General features: G+C 33.6%; 6 protein-coding genes across 18 annotated transcripts in view; 3 read left to right on the forward strand and 3 right to left on the reverse strand.

Moving 5' to 3' along the window:
• The window catches only part of LOC100649328 (obscurin), a 37,261-nt gene extending 31,443 nt beyond the window's left edge, over positions 1 to 5,818 (forward strand). For all 9 annotated transcript variants that reach the window (XM_020863075.2, XM_020863076.2, XM_012308538.3 and 6 more), the window contains 2 exons: positions 61 to 5,120; positions 5,188 to 5,818. In XM_020863075.2, coding sequence (XP_020718734.2) covers positions 61 to 5,120; positions 5,188 to 5,434 — 5,307 coding nt within the window. In that variant the 3' untranslated portion in view covers positions 5,435 to 5,818. The remainder of the gene's footprint in view (positions 1 to 60; positions 5,121 to 5,187) is intronic.
• Positions 5,819 to 5,824: 6 nt separating this feature from the next.
• Positions 5,825 to 7,479, reverse strand: LOC100646139 (NEDD8-conjugating enzyme UBE2F). The gene is made up of 5 exons (XM_012308541.3): positions 7,246 to 7,479; positions 6,867 to 6,987; positions 6,620 to 6,781; positions 6,387 to 6,548; positions 5,825 to 6,309 (listed from the first exon to the last, which is right to left on the reverse strand). Exons 2-5 carry the CDS (start codon positions 6,972 to 6,974, stop codon positions 6,193 to 6,195), a joined length of 549 nt encoding a protein of 182 aa, XP_012163931.1. The 5' UTR covers positions 6,975 to 6,987; positions 7,246 to 7,479; the 3' UTR covers positions 5,825 to 6,192.
• A 1-nt stretch (position 7,480) lies between these two features.
• LOC100646500 lies at positions 7,481 to 9,291 on the forward strand. The gene is made up of 2 exons (XM_012308543.3): positions 7,481 to 7,614; positions 7,695 to 9,291. Exon 2 carries the CDS (start codon positions 7,896 to 7,898, stop codon positions 9,165 to 9,167), a length of 1,272 nt encoding a protein of 423 aa, XP_012163933.2. The 5' UTR covers positions 7,481 to 7,614; positions 7,695 to 7,895; the 3' UTR covers positions 9,168 to 9,291.
• Positions 9,292 to 9,416: 125 nt separating this feature from the next.
• LOC100645242 (vacuolar protein-sorting-associated protein 25) lies at positions 9,417 to 13,995 on the forward strand. 5 transcript variants are annotated; one of them, XR_007224095.1, is made up of 6 exons: positions 9,417 to 9,693; positions 9,805 to 9,950; positions 10,035 to 10,253; positions 10,331 to 10,505; positions 11,208 to 11,526; positions 11,675 to 11,839. XR_007224095.1 is itself a non-coding variant. In XM_003395468.4 (4 exons), the coding sequence occupies exons 1-4, from the start codon at positions 9,644 to 9,646 to the stop codon at positions 10,441 to 10,443; spliced, it is 528 nt and encodes a 175-aa protein (XP_003395516.1). In that variant the 5' UTR covers positions 9,417 to 9,643; the 3' UTR covers positions 10,444 to 10,508. The 5 variants fall into 5 exon arrangements, 1 of the variants encoding a protein (XP_003395516.1); XR_001098702.3 differs by lacking the exons at positions 11,208 to 11,526; positions 11,675 to 11,839 and adding an exon at positions 13,824 to 13,995; XR_007224094.1 differs by having other exon boundaries at positions 11,208 to 11,839.
• On the reverse strand, positions 10,385 to 16,185 carry LOC100645369 (excitatory amino acid transporter 1). The gene is made up of 10 exons (XM_012308544.3): positions 16,051 to 16,185; positions 13,321 to 13,590; positions 12,688 to 12,871; positions 12,577 to 12,619; positions 12,460 to 12,499; positions 12,191 to 12,377; positions 11,886 to 12,119; positions 11,611 to 11,802; positions 11,384 to 11,518; positions 10,385 to 11,304 (listed from the first exon to the last, which is right to left on the reverse strand). The coding sequence occupies exons 2-10, from the start codon at positions 13,574 to 13,576 to the stop codon at positions 11,157 to 11,159; spliced, it is 1,419 nt and encodes a 472-aa protein (XP_012163934.1). The 5' UTR covers positions 13,577 to 13,590; positions 16,051 to 16,185; the 3' UTR covers positions 10,385 to 11,156.
• Positions 16,186 to 17,277: 1,092 nt separating this feature from the next.
• Positions 17,278 to 19,295, reverse strand: LOC100645907 (cyclin-dependent kinases regulatory subunit). Its single transcript, XM_003395474.4, has 3 exons — positions 19,102 to 19,295; positions 18,362 to 18,489; positions 17,278 to 18,219 (listed from the first exon to the last, which is right to left on the reverse strand). Exons 1-3 carry the CDS (start codon positions 19,155 to 19,157, stop codon positions 18,164 to 18,166), a joined length of 240 nt encoding a protein of 79 aa, XP_003395522.1. The 5' UTR covers positions 19,158 to 19,295; the 3' UTR covers positions 17,278 to 18,163.
• Between the last annotated feature and the right edge of the window lie 12 nt (positions 19,296 to 19,307).

The following is a 19,307-nucleotide window of genomic DNA, read 5'->3' on the forward strand; positions in this document are numbered from 1 at the left end:
TTCAAATCTTGAAAATTTAAGAATACTTTCCCCTTATTTTCATCAACTTTGTGTTTTCAGCTCATACCTGATGGAAAGCATATAAAGGCTGTCGATCTGCCAGATGGAACTCAGGCGTTGATCATAGATAAAGTAACACCAGAAGACGCGGGAGAATACACAGTGATTGCAAGCAACACAGAAGGCACTTCATCTTGTACAGGAACGATCAGCGTACTCGGAAAACTTCTATCCGATCAACCAGAAGAGAAACCTGGATTTGTGAATCCAATGCGAGACGTCTACGTCGAGGAAGGTCAACCATTAAACTTATCTGTTTCTTTCACTGGCAATCCCGTGCCAGAAGTCAGCTGGTCCAAGGACGGTGCTCCTCTGCAGCCATCCGATCGCTTAACTGTGACTTGCGATGGAAAGAAGACAGAACTGGAGATGAACCCTTGCGAGTCCGCAGATGCTGGTGTATACGAATGTCGTATATCGAATCCACTCGGTGAAGACTCTACGAAATCCACAGCTAACATCAGGAAGATCTTCCAACCACCAAACTTCTTGCAGAAGTTCAAGGATCTACAACAATTGCCTTCGTTCGATGTCAAGTTCCTAGCTCGCATCACCGGCGTACCACGGCCGGATATTACATGGTACTTCAATGACAGGCCGATCTTAAATGATGACGATAAATACAAAATTAAACGTGACGGAGATGTTTGCTGTTTGTACGTGAAAGATTGTACCTATGATGACGCCGGAGCGTACAAGTGCAAAGCAGTGAACAAGGGTGGTGAAGCTGAATGTGTAGCGAATTTGACAGTGGTTGATACAATCGAGAAGATACAGAAGGCTGAGCCACCATCATTCTTGAAAAAAATCGGTGACTGTGAATATTATAAAGGAATGGCAGCCAAATTTACAGCCTGCGTCACAGGTATCCCAGAACCTGAATTCCAATGGTTCCACAATGGTACCAAAATGTGGCAAACCGATAGGATCAGGATGAACCAAGAAGGCAGCTTGTTGCGTTTAGTTATAAACAATGCCGACGAATTGGACGCGGGAAAATATATGTTAAAAATATCAAACCCCCATGGCGAAGATTCTTGCACCGCGGACTTAATTTATGAGTCATTGGAACCACGACCAAAGAAAGCTCTAGGAGATCAATATGCAGATTTCGATAAGTACCGCAAGTCTGGCGTTCCATTACCTTTGGCCGATCGTCCAATTATCAGCAGAATGATGGATCGTCATCTGACACTCTCTTGGAAGCCATCCATCCCCATTGGACCTCGCATTCCAGTGACGTATCAAATAGAAATGTGCGAACTTCCGGATGGTGATTGGTTCACTGTCCGCACAGGTATTCGTAGCTGTGTGTGTGACATCCGTAACCTTGAACCCTTCAGAGACTACAAGTTCCGTATCCGTGTAGAAAACAAATACGGAATCAGCGACCCTTCACCGTATGCGCAAACGTATCGCGCGAAATTGGAGCCAGATCCACCGAAATTCTTCCCTTACTTGCCTCCTGGCATCGACTTCCGTCCGGAGACCAGTCCTTACTTCCCCAAGGACTTCGACATCGAAAGACCACCTCACGACAATTACGCTCAAGCACCTAGATTCCTTCGTCAAGAACACGATACTCAATATGGTGTAAAGAATCACAATTGTAACCTCTTCTGGTTCGTTTATGGCTATCCAAAACCCAAGATGTCCTATTATTTCAACGACCAATTGATAGAGTCTGGTGGAAGATACGATCAGAGCTATACGAGAAACGGACAAGCCACTTTATTCATTAATAGGATGCTCGAAAGAGACGAGGGAATGTATGAAGCTGTCGCGACTAACGAACATGGTGAAGCTAGACAGAGAGTTTGGCTACAGATTGCCGAATACCCAACATTTATTCAGAGACCGGAGGAAACTATTGTAATGGTTAGAAAAACTGGGCAACTAATGGCTAAAGTTATTGGTGTACCCTACCCGGAGATCAAGTGGTACAAGGACTGGAAACCTCTTACTACCTCTTCCAGAATTCGGATCGAATTCACCGAACCAGACACTACGATTTTAACCATCAGCGATACCATCGTGAAGGATGAAGGTTTATACTCGGTGAGCGCAAGAAACGTGGCCGGATCCATTTCCTGTTCCGTGATGCTGCACGTGGAGGAGAACGAGCACGAGTACGGATACAGAACGTACAGGAGGAAGTCTGATATTAAACCTCATCACGATAAGCCTCTCGATGAGTTCTACGACCTCGGTGACGAGCTTGGCCGTGGTACTCAAGGTGTCACTTACCACGCTGTTGAAAGAAGCACCGGAAAGAATTTCGCGGCCAAAGTCATGCATGGAAAGGGAGAACTTAGGCCATACATGTATAACGAGATAGATATAATGAACAGTCTGAACCATAGGAAATTGCTGAGACTGCACGACGCTTATGAGACTGATAAATCTGTCACACTGATCATGGAACTAGCTGCTGGTGGTGAGCTAGTGGACACTTTGACGAAACAAGCATACTACACCGAAGCAGATATTGCTGGATATATCAGACAGTTACTGTGGGGATTGGATTACATGCATTCGAATCATTTTGCTCATCTTGGTTTGACGCTCGGAGACCTGTTGATCTCACATACAGGCGGTGACGACCTGAAGATCTGCGACTTCGGGCTCGCAAGAAGAATTTCACACGCGAAATTAATGACTTTGACATATGGTATGCCCGAATACGTGGCACCGGAAGTTACCAACAACGAGGGAGTGTCCTTCAGTGCGGATATGTGGGCCGTTGGTATTATCACGTACATCTTGCTTTCTGGAATTTCGCCATTCAGAGGTAACAACGACAGGGAGACGATGCTGAAGATCAGGGAAGGAAAATGGGAGTTCGATGATCGTTGGGAGAACATCTCGGAGGAAGCCAAAGATTTTATTCGTTCTCTACTGATGTACAACGCTGATAGAAGAATGGATGTCAAAGCTGCTCTTGCTCATCCTTGGTTGAACTATGCTGACAGACTTCCATTTGATTTGTACAAAATCCCGTCGGAGAACTTGAAGAACTATTACAAACTGTATCGCGATTGGTATAACAACGCTTCCTGCCGCACGTGGTTCCGCAGACGCAAATTGAATACAGCCTTCGAGCATCCGTCTAGAATGGTCTATCCGCCTGGCCAAAAATACACTCCCGAGCCCAGCGAGGAAAGATCATACAGTCCAATAAAGAGACCTCCGGCTAAACCTTGGGAGAACCAGATTGCTACGAGGGAACCGATTGACACGGAGATTGGAATCATCAAGAGCGAAAGCCACTATCAAAATGGTCCAGATACCTATCTTCTCCAATTACGTGACACGGACTTCCCTGTGCGTTTGCGTGAATACATGAAGGTTGCGTGCAATCGTAGTCCTGGATTCTCTCGTACCATCACCGAAGAAAGTTTCGACTGGAGGACGCCTATTATACGAGAACGTCGTCGCTTTACGGATATTATGGACGAAGAAATCGACGACGAGAGACGAGCAAGAATCAGTAGATACGGTGCAGATAACTTCACTCTGAGGCGCTTGAAACACGAATTGGGTACTCGGTTGGATAGTTATGCAGAGGCAGAGGCAATGATAGAGTCGAAGAAGGAGGGACATCTACCATTCTTCCGTGAAAAACCGCAAATTAAACCTATGGAAGAAGGAATGCCTGCTCAGCTAGCTTGTCTAGCTGTTGGAAGTCCCAAACCAGTGATTCAATGGTACAAGAATGACATGATGATTCAGGAGAGCAACAGAGTAAAGGTCACCGAGGACCAAGACGGCAGATCTATACTTAGCTTCAATCCAACGAAGGAACACGATATTGGTAGTTACAAGATCGTCGCCAGGAACTCCCTCGGACAGACTGTGGTCAGAACGAGATTAGTGGAAGCTGTTGTTCCTTTAGGTCCTGATTCTCCTGAGCTTTCCGATGTCTCAGACACAGAAATACTTCTACGATGGAAGCAACCCAAATACGATGGCAACTCTCCAGTCTTGTGTTACAATCTCCAATACAAACTAGGTGACTCGGTCGATTGGATAGATATAGCCTCGAACATCGATCACGAGTTTTACATGATAAGAGACTTGACACCGGACACTTCTTATAACTTCCGTTTAGCAGCACGAAATCGCGTCGGTTGGAGCGAAAAGGGTATCCCATCGAAGCTGATCAAAACTAGACTACCAGGATGTCCAAAGGTTCAAATTACTCGAGCTATGAGGCACCTTCAAGAACTAACTGAGTCAGGTCAAGAAATAGTGCTCGATGAAGACAAGCCACATATGGATTACTCCATCGAGGACCATCCTATCGAGTGGTCGACCGACACGAATCTCTCAAGCAAGTATAGCTTCATCTCTGAGATCTCCAGAGGCCAATTCTCCGTTGTAGTAAAAGGTGTTGATAAAAGTACAGACCGTGTGATAGTCGCCAAGATTTTGGAGCTGAATACGGAAACAGAAAAGCAAGTGAACAGAGAGTTTGAAGCTCTTCGTTCGTTGAGACACGAGAGGATAGCGATGTTGGAGGCAGCGTACAAAGCACAAGGTTCTCCGATTGCATTATTCATCTTGGAAAAGCTTCAGGGAGCTGATATTCTCACATATTTCTCGAGTAGACATGAATATACAGAAAATTGCGTAGCAGTTGCTATGACCCAAATTCTGGACGGTTTGCAGTACCTTCACTGGCGAGGATATTGTCATCTTGACATTCAGCCTGACAATATAGTGATGTCTAATGTCAGATCGGTCCAAGTCAAACTTGTTGATATGGGTTCTGCTCGACTCGTTAGTAAGTTGGGTACAACAGTACCGAAAGCTGGTCATCCAGAGTATAGAGCACCCGAGGTATACAATGAGGAACCGGCTCATCCTCAAACAGACATTTGGATGGTCGGTGTACTAATGTATGTACTCCTATCTGGTATTTCACCGTTCCGTGGCAAGGATCCTGATGAGACCAGACAAAATATTCTGTTTGTGAGATACAGATTTGAACATCTGTATAAAGAGTTAAGTCAGGAGGCTACTAGGTTCCTTATGTTGGTTTTTAAACGGGCACCCAGGTTTGTATTCTCTGTTTTAATATTACTACATGAATCAGAGTTTTTATATGTTTTGTTTTTATTTTAGTAAAAGACCATTGGTGGAAGAATGCCACGAACACAGATGGCTACAACTATCGGAATTTATGATTAGGAAACGCGAGAGAGCAGTGTTCTTAGGTAACAGACTAAAAGAGTATAACGAAGAGTACCACGAAGAGAAATCGAAAATAGCATCTGAGAACCAAAGCCTGGCGAGTGAAAGCCTGTTAGGTTCCACTCAAAAACTCATTAGATCGACTAGCATACAAGAAGAACTGCTCACCACGTTCTAACGAATAAGATATTATTAAGCAATGATTTTCCAATTTTCTTTATGTGACTGTAAAATTTCATGCACGCATCTAGTCAGTTTCTTAAAGAACAAGGAAGAGCAATTAAAAAAAGAAGAGGATAGTATCGAAATATAAGAATCTTCCTTCCTTGTTCTCTTTTTTGTTATTATTTATTTGTTACGTTTAATTATTTTAACGAAATATTACCGTCTACTCATATCGTTACTCCTAAGATCTATGAGTAAGAAAGAATCGACCGATCGATATTTGAATATAACGTAAGATAAAATCACGTTTTAACGAATCAAGGTACAAACCTTTAAAATTGTACAAAAATGATGATTATATTCTAATAAAATCACCAATAAATGCTAAATAATTAAAGAAAGCTTTATTATTAAATATTGACTTTATTTACAAATTATGGTCTTTCATCATTACAATGCTCTATAAAAAGGATAAGTATATTGTACACATGACATGTTCTCCGTTCTCGCTCTCTGTACCATTAGTTACATAAATTTAACTGCAAGGAAGTATCATAACATTCAAAAGCTGCATATAATTAACAGGTTCAAGTATAACAAAAACAATCTCCCTAGAATAAGAAGACTAGCACTGAATGATAGTTAAATACAAATTAATTGATATCAAATTAAAACAACTCTTTTTAATCAAACTCGAACTTTCCACCAAAATAAGAAGCTAATTCCATAAACGTAAAGTGTTACTGTTATAACATTACCCACTGATCTGAATCATCTTTTTGCATATTGCATAACATAATCCTTAACCTTACTTCGAAAGGATTCCTTATCTTTTACAAATAGATCAGCTGCTTCTCTGTTTAAAGGGTCATCAAAATTTAGAAGATCCTGCAGAAGGATATGATTAATTAATATAATCATAAAAACATTTTTAATAGAATTTACTGTGACTTACTAAGACTTACTGTGAAAAGTGAATTCAAACCCCATACAACATCTTTAAGTTTACGAGTCGGTGCCCATCCCATTTCATCTATACTACTCTGCCTTAAAATTGAAAGACATACGTTACCATCCTCATTTATATTAGGATGCCACAATTTTGTTAGGCATTTAACTTTTGGTGGCTAAAATAATTTTGTTAATATCAGACTAATCACAAATTCATATATATAAGTTTTAATGATGATACACTTACAGCCATATTATATTCTTCAGGTATATAAACTTGGAAATGAAATCTACCTCCAACCCAATATCCTTCATCAGGAACAATCAAGAGAATAAACTCATGTAGACAATCGGGATCTTGAAATTTCACCTGACATGTACTAGGTAATGTTTGCTGCATTTCTTGAACCTAAATGAATGAAAAAATTAAAACAGCTAGTTATAATTTTTTTCCTAATTTCAAGACGATTTCATAAATTCTTATCTCATTATACCTCTTTTATTAATAGCTTATCACGGACAGAAACGCGTTTATTATATTCTCTGTTTTTTGAGTTTGGTATATCACTATCCTTCTTCAATTTTCCTCTCAAGGTAATCATATTTTCAACAATTCTGAAAGGAATAATAATTTCACAATAATAAAAATTGGAAAAAGAATTAAGAAAAATACAATCCAACACAGTGACAATTCCATTAATCATTTAAGAACAATTGAGGCATTATTCGTATTTATTTGATAACCCCATTCTGATAAATATCAAAGACAAATAAATATTTTAGTAGTTTCAAAAACTGTTAATTTATCACTTTACGACTTATTATATCCAGAATATTTTTCATATAAGATTAAAAAGTTATATTGTCAAATACCATCTATGACATTTATTATGGAACAACACGATTTCAAGGTTAGAACTATCGAATAGAGTTCTTTAGTTCGTTTTATTAAACTGTATCTTAGACTATAAATATGGCAATATGGTAATATATGTTTATAATCAACTCAGTGAATCTGTATTTTGTTAATTTTCATCTTAAAACTCTCCCATTACCAAACATTTAAAAGCAAACGGTAAATATTTAAGCGTACTCAAAGTCTAAATCTTATACTGTAGATGGCAATACTGGTTTTGGTTTTATGTCGGAAGTTTGTTTATAATATAGCAAGATCTAATTGTTGTTTTGTGGACAACTTTTATTGAAAAGATTTTTGCTTTTATTGAAACAGATACATATAAGGTATAAATTATTAGTGAAGTTTTTATTTATTTACAAATATTTGCGGTGTATAGTATTCATAATCTACCTAAGTATTATAGATCCTACATAATCTTTTATATAAAATGTGAAACGTACACGATGATTGAACGATCAAGAAAAATTTTATGTAAAATGATACTTAATCGTATACATCGCCACTCAATACGAAGAAAGAAAACAATTTTTATAATATTTGAAGATTTTATATTACATACATACCTTTGTATTTGTACATTTTTATACAAAATTTTATACATAAAATGTTACCTAAATATAATTATTTCTTTTATGCAAATGCATGCCATGTTTGTAAAAAATTTGGGGGAGAAATCTCTTTAAAAAGATGTGGTAATTGCACTATGATCTCTTATTGTTCCAAGGAACACCAAAAAATGCATTGGTCACAACATAAAGATTTATGCAATGCAATATGCAATATTTTAAAGGACAATCAACTATCAACCTTTTTAAATATTCAACAGAATGTTGATATAAAAGCTTGGACTCAAATGAAAATGAATTTCATGTTATTAGTAGCAATAAAGGTTGGTAGAAAATTAGAGCATTATGAAGAGCAAATGTTCAAATTTCTTAGATTATGTGTTGTGTGTCATGATCAAAATATAAGAGTTCTTGAAGATTGCCCTAATTGTCCAAATACTAGTTTTTGCACAAAGCACAAAGATGATATTGTACATAAAAGATATTGTGATCTGATAAAATTATGTTTTAATTTAGATGTAATCTCAATAACACATGAAAAAAAGATACCAAAAATAAGAATACCATATCATATAAATCATGTAAATTTACCAAAAAGCATGAAAGATTTTATAGATTCTTACATTGAACCATGGAAGAATTCACATATATCAATAGTAGAGGAAACAATGATTAATTCAGAATATCTTTCACGACCTTTAACATTTCTTTACGCAATACAAAAATTGCGATATCTTTTGAATGGTAATAGTTTCGTTGTTCATATTATTGCAGCCAATATGATAGACATTGATAGTATAGAATTTTGGGAAATTCTCTTACACTGGTTACCATGCATTACAACAGTACAAATTTTTCTAATAGGACCTGAATTATCTATAGATTCCGTATCAGTGAATCTGTGTAAGGATTGTCAATATGATAATAAACAACTTTTAATTCAAGTATGTAGTATGCTTTATGAGAATTATACAGATAATGATTCATATGTGAAACCAGATTTTATTGTTGGATATAATGCAGGAATACATGAATGTGAAGATTTTAGATCTGAAAACTATTCATGGAGACAATCTTTAGAGATAGTAGCTGAGCAAAATTGCCCATTGATTCTAACATCCTATACTTCAACAGAAGCAGAAAAAGAACAAATCAGACTCAATGAAGTCTTAAACAATCATGTAAAGTATACATATTTTGAACAGAATCCATTTTCCAGTTTAAGACCATACAGAGATTTTGAAAATGGAGGAATATATTACCAAAACCAATACATAATCATTTATGAAAATTTAAATACACTACAGTAATCGATATTTATAGGTTAAATTTGTAATTGATATTATAGGATGTATTTTATACTTAATTTGATATGTTTACATCATTGTTTGTATGAATTTATTGTTAAATAAATGTGTAATACTATTTGTAAAACGAGCATTTTTTTAAAGAAAAGTTATCATTTTAGAAATGTTATTAAAATATTTTGATAACTTTATTAATTAGCTTTTGTTTTCTTCATATTTACTTTTTTAGTTTTATAACTGATTAATTTTTCTTGTAATAGTTTTGATTCTAAGAAAACAATTTCAGAGTGATAAGATAGCCAATCAACCACCCAGCCGAATTCGCGTATATTGTAATAGTAGATGACATATTCAGAAATACTTGTTTCTATTGTTAGAATTTTCAGAAATATCCTTGTCTGTTATGAAGAATATTTCGGAGATATAACTACTTGTATCATCGTGTGATTCACATAAGTTTTTTTGATATATTAATAATAATGGCAGAAATTGAATGGCCATGGCAATACAGTTTTCCTCCTTTTTTTACGTAAGTATTAATAGGTTATGTTGATCATCTATTTTAAACTATGATTTATGTACATACATAAGCATAGCTTCTGACATTCTATATATTTAAATATTTGATGAAAACTTTCAGACTTCAGCCTCATTCAGATACTAGAGCTAAACAATTAGCAGCATGGAAAAGTTTAATCCTAGAATATTATCGTATAACAAAACAAGCTATTATAGATATAAGAGAAGTGCATTCAAGCCCGTTATTTAATAATACTGCAATTAATCGTATCCTTTTTACAATAACAATGATTGAGTAAAATGATAAACTTATTACTTGCTTATAAATTTATTCCTTAATATATGAAACAGGCAAATTATCACCAGAGGCTATCTTATTGGTATTGGAAGAATTAGCAAGATCAGGGAATGCAAGCCCATTAGATAAGACAAGACAAAGGTGGCTAATTTATTGGCATACTTTGGAAGAATGGGGTGAAATTATTTATAACTGGGCTCAAGAGAATGGATTTGTCGGTTCCGTATGTACTTTATTTGAGTTAACACAAGGAGAAGATACAACAAATCAGGGTATGTACTTTTATAAAAGTTGTATTTAGGGAAGATAAGAAAAATTGTGATGTAAAACAAATGCTTCCTGTTTTTAGAATTTTATGGACTTGATACAGAAGTATTAATCAGAGCACTTAAAACACTGGAAGGAAATAAGAAAGCAGAATTAATTTTATTTGATGATAATCAAGGTGTTAAATTCTTTTAGACACATAATTGTACAAAAGAATTGCTCTGTAAATGTAAATACAAATCTTCGCTATTTTCAAGGTATATATATGTTTATAATTAAACAAGCATTTTTAAAGATGTAATTAAACAAATTTTAAAGGAATCCATATAATTTAAAAATATGAAACTATAGAAGGAATTCATAATCTACATTTCCAAATATGATTAGAAGAGATTATTCCTAAGATTATATTAATAAAATCTAAATTAATAAATATTATATATGTATAGAAGTGAAACAGTATTAAATATAATTTCTCTATTAGTTGTATTTTATAAATCTGTGGAATGTTTTAATATAATGGAATATATAATATTTAAAATTTCACATAGAAAAGTAATTGCAATAAAATATTTTTTTTAAATAAGAAAAACTATGTATTTTTAGTACATTTATGAACATAAATAAATCAAAGTTTGATCTTTCAAAGTACATTAATACTCAATCACTTTTTTTTGTTAAGTATGTAACAGTAACAATCTTTTTAAGTATCTAACAGCATTCTTGTGATTAAAATACTTAGTAATTACATAATTATATGTAGATTATCATATAAATTAAAATTAGAGTCAACATGAATATACATTAATACAAATTATTGACTATAAAGTATATAAAAAATATTATGAACACAGTAAAATTGTGTTCATATAATAACATGGCGAATTTGTAACAAGAAAACTAAAAAATTATGCATCTGCTTTCCTCACTCTGGCTAATTCGATTGTTTCCTCCTGAAGGTTTGCACTTGCTTCAAGATCTTTTTTACTTAAATGTTCAATAACATAAGCTCCGAGTGCATCGCATATGACGTTTATCGTGGTTCGGAAACGATCCCTATAGGCGAATTTAACAATTATTTAAAATGTAAAAAATTTTAATTTGATTAATAATTATGCCAGAGCGGATAACTCACAAGAGCCAATCTACTGCAATGATAAGTGTTACATCTTCAGCAGGCAATCCTACAGTATCTAACACCATAACCATTGTAACAAGACCAGCTTGTGGAATGCCAGCAGCTCCAATGCTGGCTGCAGTTGCTGTTATACTACAAAAGTATATCAAACCATCAAAGTTATTAAGATTTTAAGCTTAAGTTTCAAAGTTTAATTCATTTAATTCGTTTAATTCAACAATTACCTAACACCAATAACATTGCCAAGGGTCAATGGAATTCTCCTGACTTGAGCTATAAAAATTGCAGCAACAGCTTCGTATAATGCAGTCCCATCCATATTAATGGTAGCACCAATTGGAACAACAAATCGTGTAATTCTCTGGTCTACACCTATATTATCCAAACACTGTATTGTTACTGGCAATGTGGCAGTGCTGTATTCATAGAAATACATTATTTATAAATCCCAAACTTTTACTGACACATTTTCTAGAATGAATGAATTCATATAATTCACCTTGATGAGGTACCAAATGCTGTAGCTAAAACTTGAGTCATCTTGCCTATGAGTTTAAATGGCAACTGCTTTGTGCAAATAAAGAATATAACAGAAAGTGTTACACAACCATGAATAATCAAACCTAATAATACTGTAATGAAATATAAACTTAATTGTCCAGCAATAGCACCAATATCCTCAATTTCTAAAAGCTTCGAAGTAACAAGAAAGAGCACACCAATTGGAGATGTCCTATAAAAAAATAAAACTTTTTGCATGACTTAAATTAATTAAATAAATAATTTGTTATGTCATTTGCTTACCATATGACCCATCTAGTAATAAGCATTGTTGCTTCAGATAAAGCGTCAAAAAAAGATAAGAGAATTTTTCCTTGCTCACCCATTTTACTAAGAGCTATTCCTAACACAATTCCAAATATAACCAAGCCCAAAGTATTCATACCATCTCCATACTTATGACTTATATCCCAATCTTGTATGTTGTTTACTGGAAAAAATATTAAATTGTTTATAAAATACATTAATAGAATCACAATTATAAACAAATTTAATTTAAATGTAATATTTACCCCCTGTTTTATTTTTGGGCTCTATTAGTACTGTGCGGTACTAAAGCACAATATTAATTAATTAAAATTTTTATTATACAATATTAATCAATAATGTTTATAGAAAAATTAATATACCTGAGCAATACAAGCCTGTACAAGATTCGGCGGAAACACATTCCTAAAAATAAAATTTCGTAAAAAAAATCGAAACTTATTGTAATACAAATATAATATTTATTGCTATACCTGATTAAATCTAATATTGTGTCTGTAGTTGTAATATCTCTAGTTGGCGCTACATTATCCTTTGCGATCATACCATGCGTACTGTATTCTCCAGGTCTAATAATTAAGACCAAAATTATACCAAGAATTACAGCAGATATTGTCGTTGATGCATAATAGTAAATTGATCTTATACCAATCTTTCCTATAAATTAAATATATTTCAAAATTTTTATTTCGTTCTTTTAACGATATACTAGGATTAATATGTAATAGTATTTCACAAAACGTGGACGCTGGAATTGTTACTGTGAAATAACAAATCATAATTTTCAATCGTTTAAACAACGAAAAACAATATATGAACGGAAAAATGCTGATTCGAGAGAGAGAGTATCTATATTGTTCTTTCTTATATAATTTTTACTTCATTAATGCTTCCAAATTAATAATTTAGAAAGATAGGACATCTGTTATCGGAATTGTTTTCTCTCTGACTAAGCTAAATCACACCAGAAAATACCGGTAATCTGTGTTTTACCAAACCAGGCATCTTAACGTAAACAAGTTTGTACACCCACGCAATCCATTCGTCACAAACGATTATCTGCAAAACTTTTTTTACAAAAAGTATACACATGTTTTTTTAATTACCGGATAAATTAAGATCTAATCCGCCGATTGCGCTAACGATGCTAGCAATGATTAGTGGTAATATAAGCGCTTTGAGCATTCGAAGAAATATGTCTCCCGGAAATTGAATATACATAACTTCGCGTTTTGTCCATGGTTCGTCTCTGACATTTCTTAAGATGAAACCGAGAATTGTACCCGCCACTACAGCGGCTACTGTAAGCATTGTCAGCATGTTTTCTGACATGCAACTTCTCCATTTTTTTGGATGAGCCATATCGTCTTTTTATCCTAAAAAAAGTAACAATATTTTTAGTATTACTTAATACAGCGCGGAATCGATGTAAATTTGCGTTTTAGCTAAAATTAACATAACATTTCTCAGAAATACATTACACAAGTCGTTCTAGTAATATAGTAATAAGATATTGCTTCAGGCACGATATATGAAACATTAAATTATATATATAGTATATGTATGAAAGAGATAGCACTCTAATTACTCTACTATCTTTTTATTCCAGCCTGTCGAAATGTAACGTCGTTCTTATAACTGTAAACATATTAAAATATTTGCACATGTGTGGAAGACCGTGATAAGACTGACATGTGAGAGTGAAATAATGGATAAATATAAGATAGCATAGAGTGTTCCAGATTTAAACGTTGGTTGAGATTCATGAACAATTAATGCAGGTAAATATAGACTAATTAATTTTATATTACTAAACGTCTCTAAACACAGTAATGGTCTGTGCCCCTATTAATACACTATCATAAATTACGCTTTTATCTTGCGGGAGGTATTGTTCCATAATGCAATTACCTTATTTACGTTTTCCATCAATTTTATTGGTTACAAATAATCAATTTCTTGAACTTTTTAATTCATAATTTGGCTTATTTAAAATTACATATAAGTTTTATGTATTTTCAATATTATATGCTGTGTACATTCAGACCTAATTCGAGTAAATTAAAATATTTTTATAACTTTCTGTTACATTAAATTTTTTTGTTATCGATAAAATATATTAAATAATAATTGAAACCGATATTATCAGAGTATTTGTAACATGTTCTTGATCGTAAGTCTAGCAAAATATTCTATAGATGGAATGTAAACACAAAACGTATACTTATCCATATAATTACAAAAGTGAACAGAAAAACAATCCTGAAGGCGTGCTCCAAGACTCATTGATCCTGCATTCTAATCATCATGTCAGATAATGCATAATATAACTTATTATATAACACAAACGATATGAAATATTCATAAATGTTAATTGTTCATTTGAATATTGCCCGCGACACCCATCGTGCAAGCATACCCATCATCTGACAGCACCAATTAACCCTATAGTACATGGTGTTAAGTTCATGTTTATTCCCTAATTCCGCAGCATCCGGTATCAAATATTCTTATCATAAAAAACGGTATGGCGTAATTAAATCTATCCAAATTTATTATAAAAGATGCATACATGTTTGTATCAGGAATTTTCGATCAATTAATATTAAACTGATAAGAGTAATTAATGAATAAAAATGTAAATTAAAACTACAAATTTTCTCGTCATCGTGCTATGTATACATATATGTATGTATGTATATCTCGCAGAAACTGGTATTAACCGGTTTAAACTGTCCTGGAAATCTGCCTTTACGTTCCATCCACTAATAAAATTGTATACTGCAGAAAAATTTGTCATTATTTTTCTTCATGCGCGGTGGAAGTTTTCATACTGATTCCACGAATATGAAAAAAGAAAAAAGAAAAATAAGAGAGACGTAACCGAAATTGATCTTGTATTGGCATGATTATTAAGTAAGATAGAAGATTCGATTTATATGCGCTCCGGGCGAGGGCAAATGAAAGTAGACGATAGGAACCAAATACACGTGCCATTCTTGTTTGAACCGCACATGGCGATAGTAACCGTACGATGAAGAACGCGCGGCGTTCTAAAAATTTGAAACACACTTGATATATTATTCATCAAATGAACAAAGAAGCATGGTAATTATGGATTTACTGTGCAAAGCGCGTATCTATGAGTAAGTCTAAATAAAGATGTTCAATCCACAGATAACACTGATGTCACATGTCTAGAAGAAAAGAAAAAATTATACGCGTGGGAAATCGTAATTTCAAGCGTTTGTTTGCCATATCAAGATGGTAATGACTAAAGAATTTCCTTTTTAGTTTTTTGCACACTTTTATAAAGATACAGTTTTCCTTGATTTATGACTGTTTAAAGATACATATATCTTTCTCGATATATAATACATTTTAAAACAATACCGAAATCAAACATTTTCCGGCCATATTTTTGCGCGATCAATTTCTATTTCTCTATTGTGTACGTGGATTGACTACCACGGAGACAAGATGCGCATTGTATCAAATCATTCAACTCTTTACTAGCACAATAGATACATCTAACGATACGCAATGAGAAAAGTCTTAAGTGTTATGTAGATCATAATTACAGTCGGGGCAAAGATGAGTGCAACGAGACACGACTTTATTTACCCTTTGATTCCTGTCACATTGTTTAGACGTTTACCTCCTATTACTGTTAAAAAAGTAAAAGTAAATTATCGCTATCAGGTTTCTACAAAACTACCATGTCATTGAACTACAACGGCTTTCAACCTCGAATGCTTTCATTTCCCTAAGAATGATATATCTCGTATATTTTATAAACATTCGCTTTGGGTATTTGTAAAAAAAAATTGACTTACCCGATAAATTAGTTCTATTCACGATTGTAGTCGTCGATAGAAGAAACTGCGTGCGCGGCAATGCAATCGAATCACGTTGCGCGCGTGCTAATTTTTTAATCGGGATGCTGATCACGCTTCGATTTAGAGTACGCGAAATGTTGTTCTTCCCGCGAGCGCGATCGTCATACTATCGGTACGCTCTGTTCTCGTGGACTGTCGGCGACGGCGACCGGCCCATGAGAACAGAGCCCTTCGTATCGTACGGAATAGTATGGATGCAACCATGTGTGCGTCAGAAATCAACTATCTCTTTCCCTCTCCATCACCCTTTGCTTTTGGTATTCCACCTCTCTCTCTCCCTCTATCTTTTTCTCTTTCTCTGTGCCTCGGCATCCTTTTGCCCCCTTTCACCGAACTCCGACTACTCTATCCTCCCTCTTCGTCGTTTTTCTTACGTACCTTCACCATGTAGCCGGAGATCCTACGATGTTGCACGCGCGCAAACATACACGCGGTTTGCGAAACCGCGTGTGCCTCAATCGACACATACATTCGAAACTTGAATGAATGGTTATACCTTATATAGTAGACAGTTCGGTAATTGGCACACGTACAAGTCAAATCATAATTATTACGAAATACGTACCGTATATTTTTGGATGAAACTGTTAATGAAAAAATGATATAGCGCTAGTATTTTGAATTTCAAAAAAATATATTATTATACATATATAGCGCAATATTTTTTTTATTTGATTCGCAGATATTATTTTTAGTTATTTGGTTTAATTATAAAGATGTAAATTAATTTTTTCTAATCTTGATGGATTTCGCTAATCGCTTGCTTCCTTGTTAGAAATGGTAACGAAATTATGTAATAAAAGTGAAACGAACTGTAGCACGCAATATACGTCAGTTCATAAACGATGATTTAATTAATGTAAAATTTACAAAAATTAGTGTGAGAATTACTTGACCGCTAGGGACGATGTTTGTATAATTGGATTGAGGTCAGTCACGTGATTGTGTTAATTATTCTGCCCCTCCTTTCTCGCATATTCGGCTAAATTTGTTTCACTTTTTGTCGCCCAAGAATACAAATGAAGAAATACACGTATCTTGTATCAACGCAACTTGGTTTGCATAATTCTGCGTTGAAAGTTATATTCTGATACAAATAATTACAATACATATCACATATTCGCGAATAAAATTATTTAAGGAAAATAAAATTAAACTGACATGTATTTGTTACAAATGTTTATTTAAGAATGGACAAAGAGTATAGGTTTCATTTAATAAAAATAAGTGAATCGTTTAATACTTAGATGTAAAAATTACTTTTCGGAAATACTGATAAAATGTTGCAAGAAATACATATAATTAGAGAGCAGCTTCTAGATTACATTATATGTAGACTAAGAGCAATATGTAATTCTGAATGATATAAGAAATTGTATGGCAAGATATCTAATGAATGCAGAATTTGATACTTAATTATTAATATTGGAATCCTAGATTAAAATCAATGTAACTGGTGAAAGCTTAATGTTTAAGGTCACACTTTTCCATTATATCATTCTTGTTAAACATAAGGAATGATTATTCTAAACATGTAATACTAAAATATATCCTAATAGTTAGTACATTTGTATAAGGCACTTTAATCACAAAATGACAATTTTCCTTACTCAATAAATCCTTAACAGAATAACTAATTCTGCTACAGAACTATGATTTTCAGAAAAGAATCAGAATACTCAAATTTTACTTATTAAATGAAATACCAAGCTGTCATGGTAAATCCAAAATATAAGTACTATTTAAACTGTAATTAAGAACTAAGGGATTTTATAGACATATATACACAATTCTCTTGTTGATTTTTTGGAATGACATTAAAAGGAAAAATTAAAACAATGAATTACGTTATTTCCACAAAGAATTTAGAAAGAATAAAATTGTTGCTCTGTCTCAGTGAATTTTAAATATAGATTTATCAACTTAACATTGCATTAATATTGATTTTACAAGCCATTAGAATGGTCAGCTGCTATAATTGAGTTGTTTTATGAATATTAACAATGATTTGGAGTATTATTTACAAATTGTTACAATGTTGTCAGTACAATTAATTTTCTGGTGGTGGAGATGTTATTTTCCTTTTAAAGAGTAAAATATGAGGTTCTGAAACACAAGTATTTACCAATTAAAATACTTCTACTAATCTTCTATTAAAAATTTATTTTGTAAATACAATTTAAAGTAAAGAGCAGAGGATAATAATAAAATTTGAATAGTATATAAAGAATTCAAACAGTTGGCATACCTGGCTTATGAATCATATAATGAACCCATCCTTGACTTTGTTGAACACCAATAGCTCTCCACTCTTGTTCCGAGAGGAGATGAGTAGTTGGAACCAATTTAATCATTTCTTTTGGTAGTACTACATGCCTAATAAAAGAACCATAAGTAATATATACATACATCCATAATATGTATTACCAATAATCTTATGTTTTTATTTATACACTGTTTTTAAAATGGTGAATTTTAATAAACAATTGAATAAACTAGTTCGAATTAAAATAGTAATGTAAAAGAAATTTGTAACATACTGTAAAATATGGTAATTACAAACTACTTTTTTAAGTAAAAATATACATATTTCAATAAGAGAGATCATGAAATTTGCATGACTGTATTAACATTTTATAATATTCTATCTTTCTTTTCATCTCTTCATCCCAATTTCAATATTGTTTAAGAATGAATAGACTACTAAGCAAACAAAAGAACGTGCCAGACGGCCATTTAAATGATACGTTACCTCTGCGTCCAAAAATTAGACAAAGAAGTTACGGAATTAGGTACATAAAATATAACGAAATGAATACATTCCTCATTACAAGAAAATTTTCGAATATCATCAAGAAAATATCAATATGAATATATAATTAGAAAGTATATACTTGTACATATAGCAAAACGATCCAAAATGGCACATTTGGCCAAAATCGAAATCTAAATGAGACATTATAATATGCTGCTGTTATTTATACCAACCTATATTCGTATTTATCATCGTAGTATTTATCCGAATAATACATCTTGTTCGACATCTTGATCCAATCAGAATTATCACAAATGCTCGAGGCAATTCACCACTAAACACTATAAAACGCAACCGAGTGTTTTCGAAAACCTTCCTTCTACAACGTATACCCACAAATTTGAAAGTTTAACGGATGTAACATCAAGAAGAGTGGAAG

The sequence above is a fragment of the Bombus terrestris genome, chromosome 5, assembly GCF_910591885.1.
Source record: "Bombus terrestris chromosome 5, iyBomTerr1.2, whole genome shotgun sequence".
Lineage (NCBI taxonomy): Eukaryota > Metazoa > Arthropoda > Insecta > Hymenoptera > Apidae > Bombus > Bombus terrestris.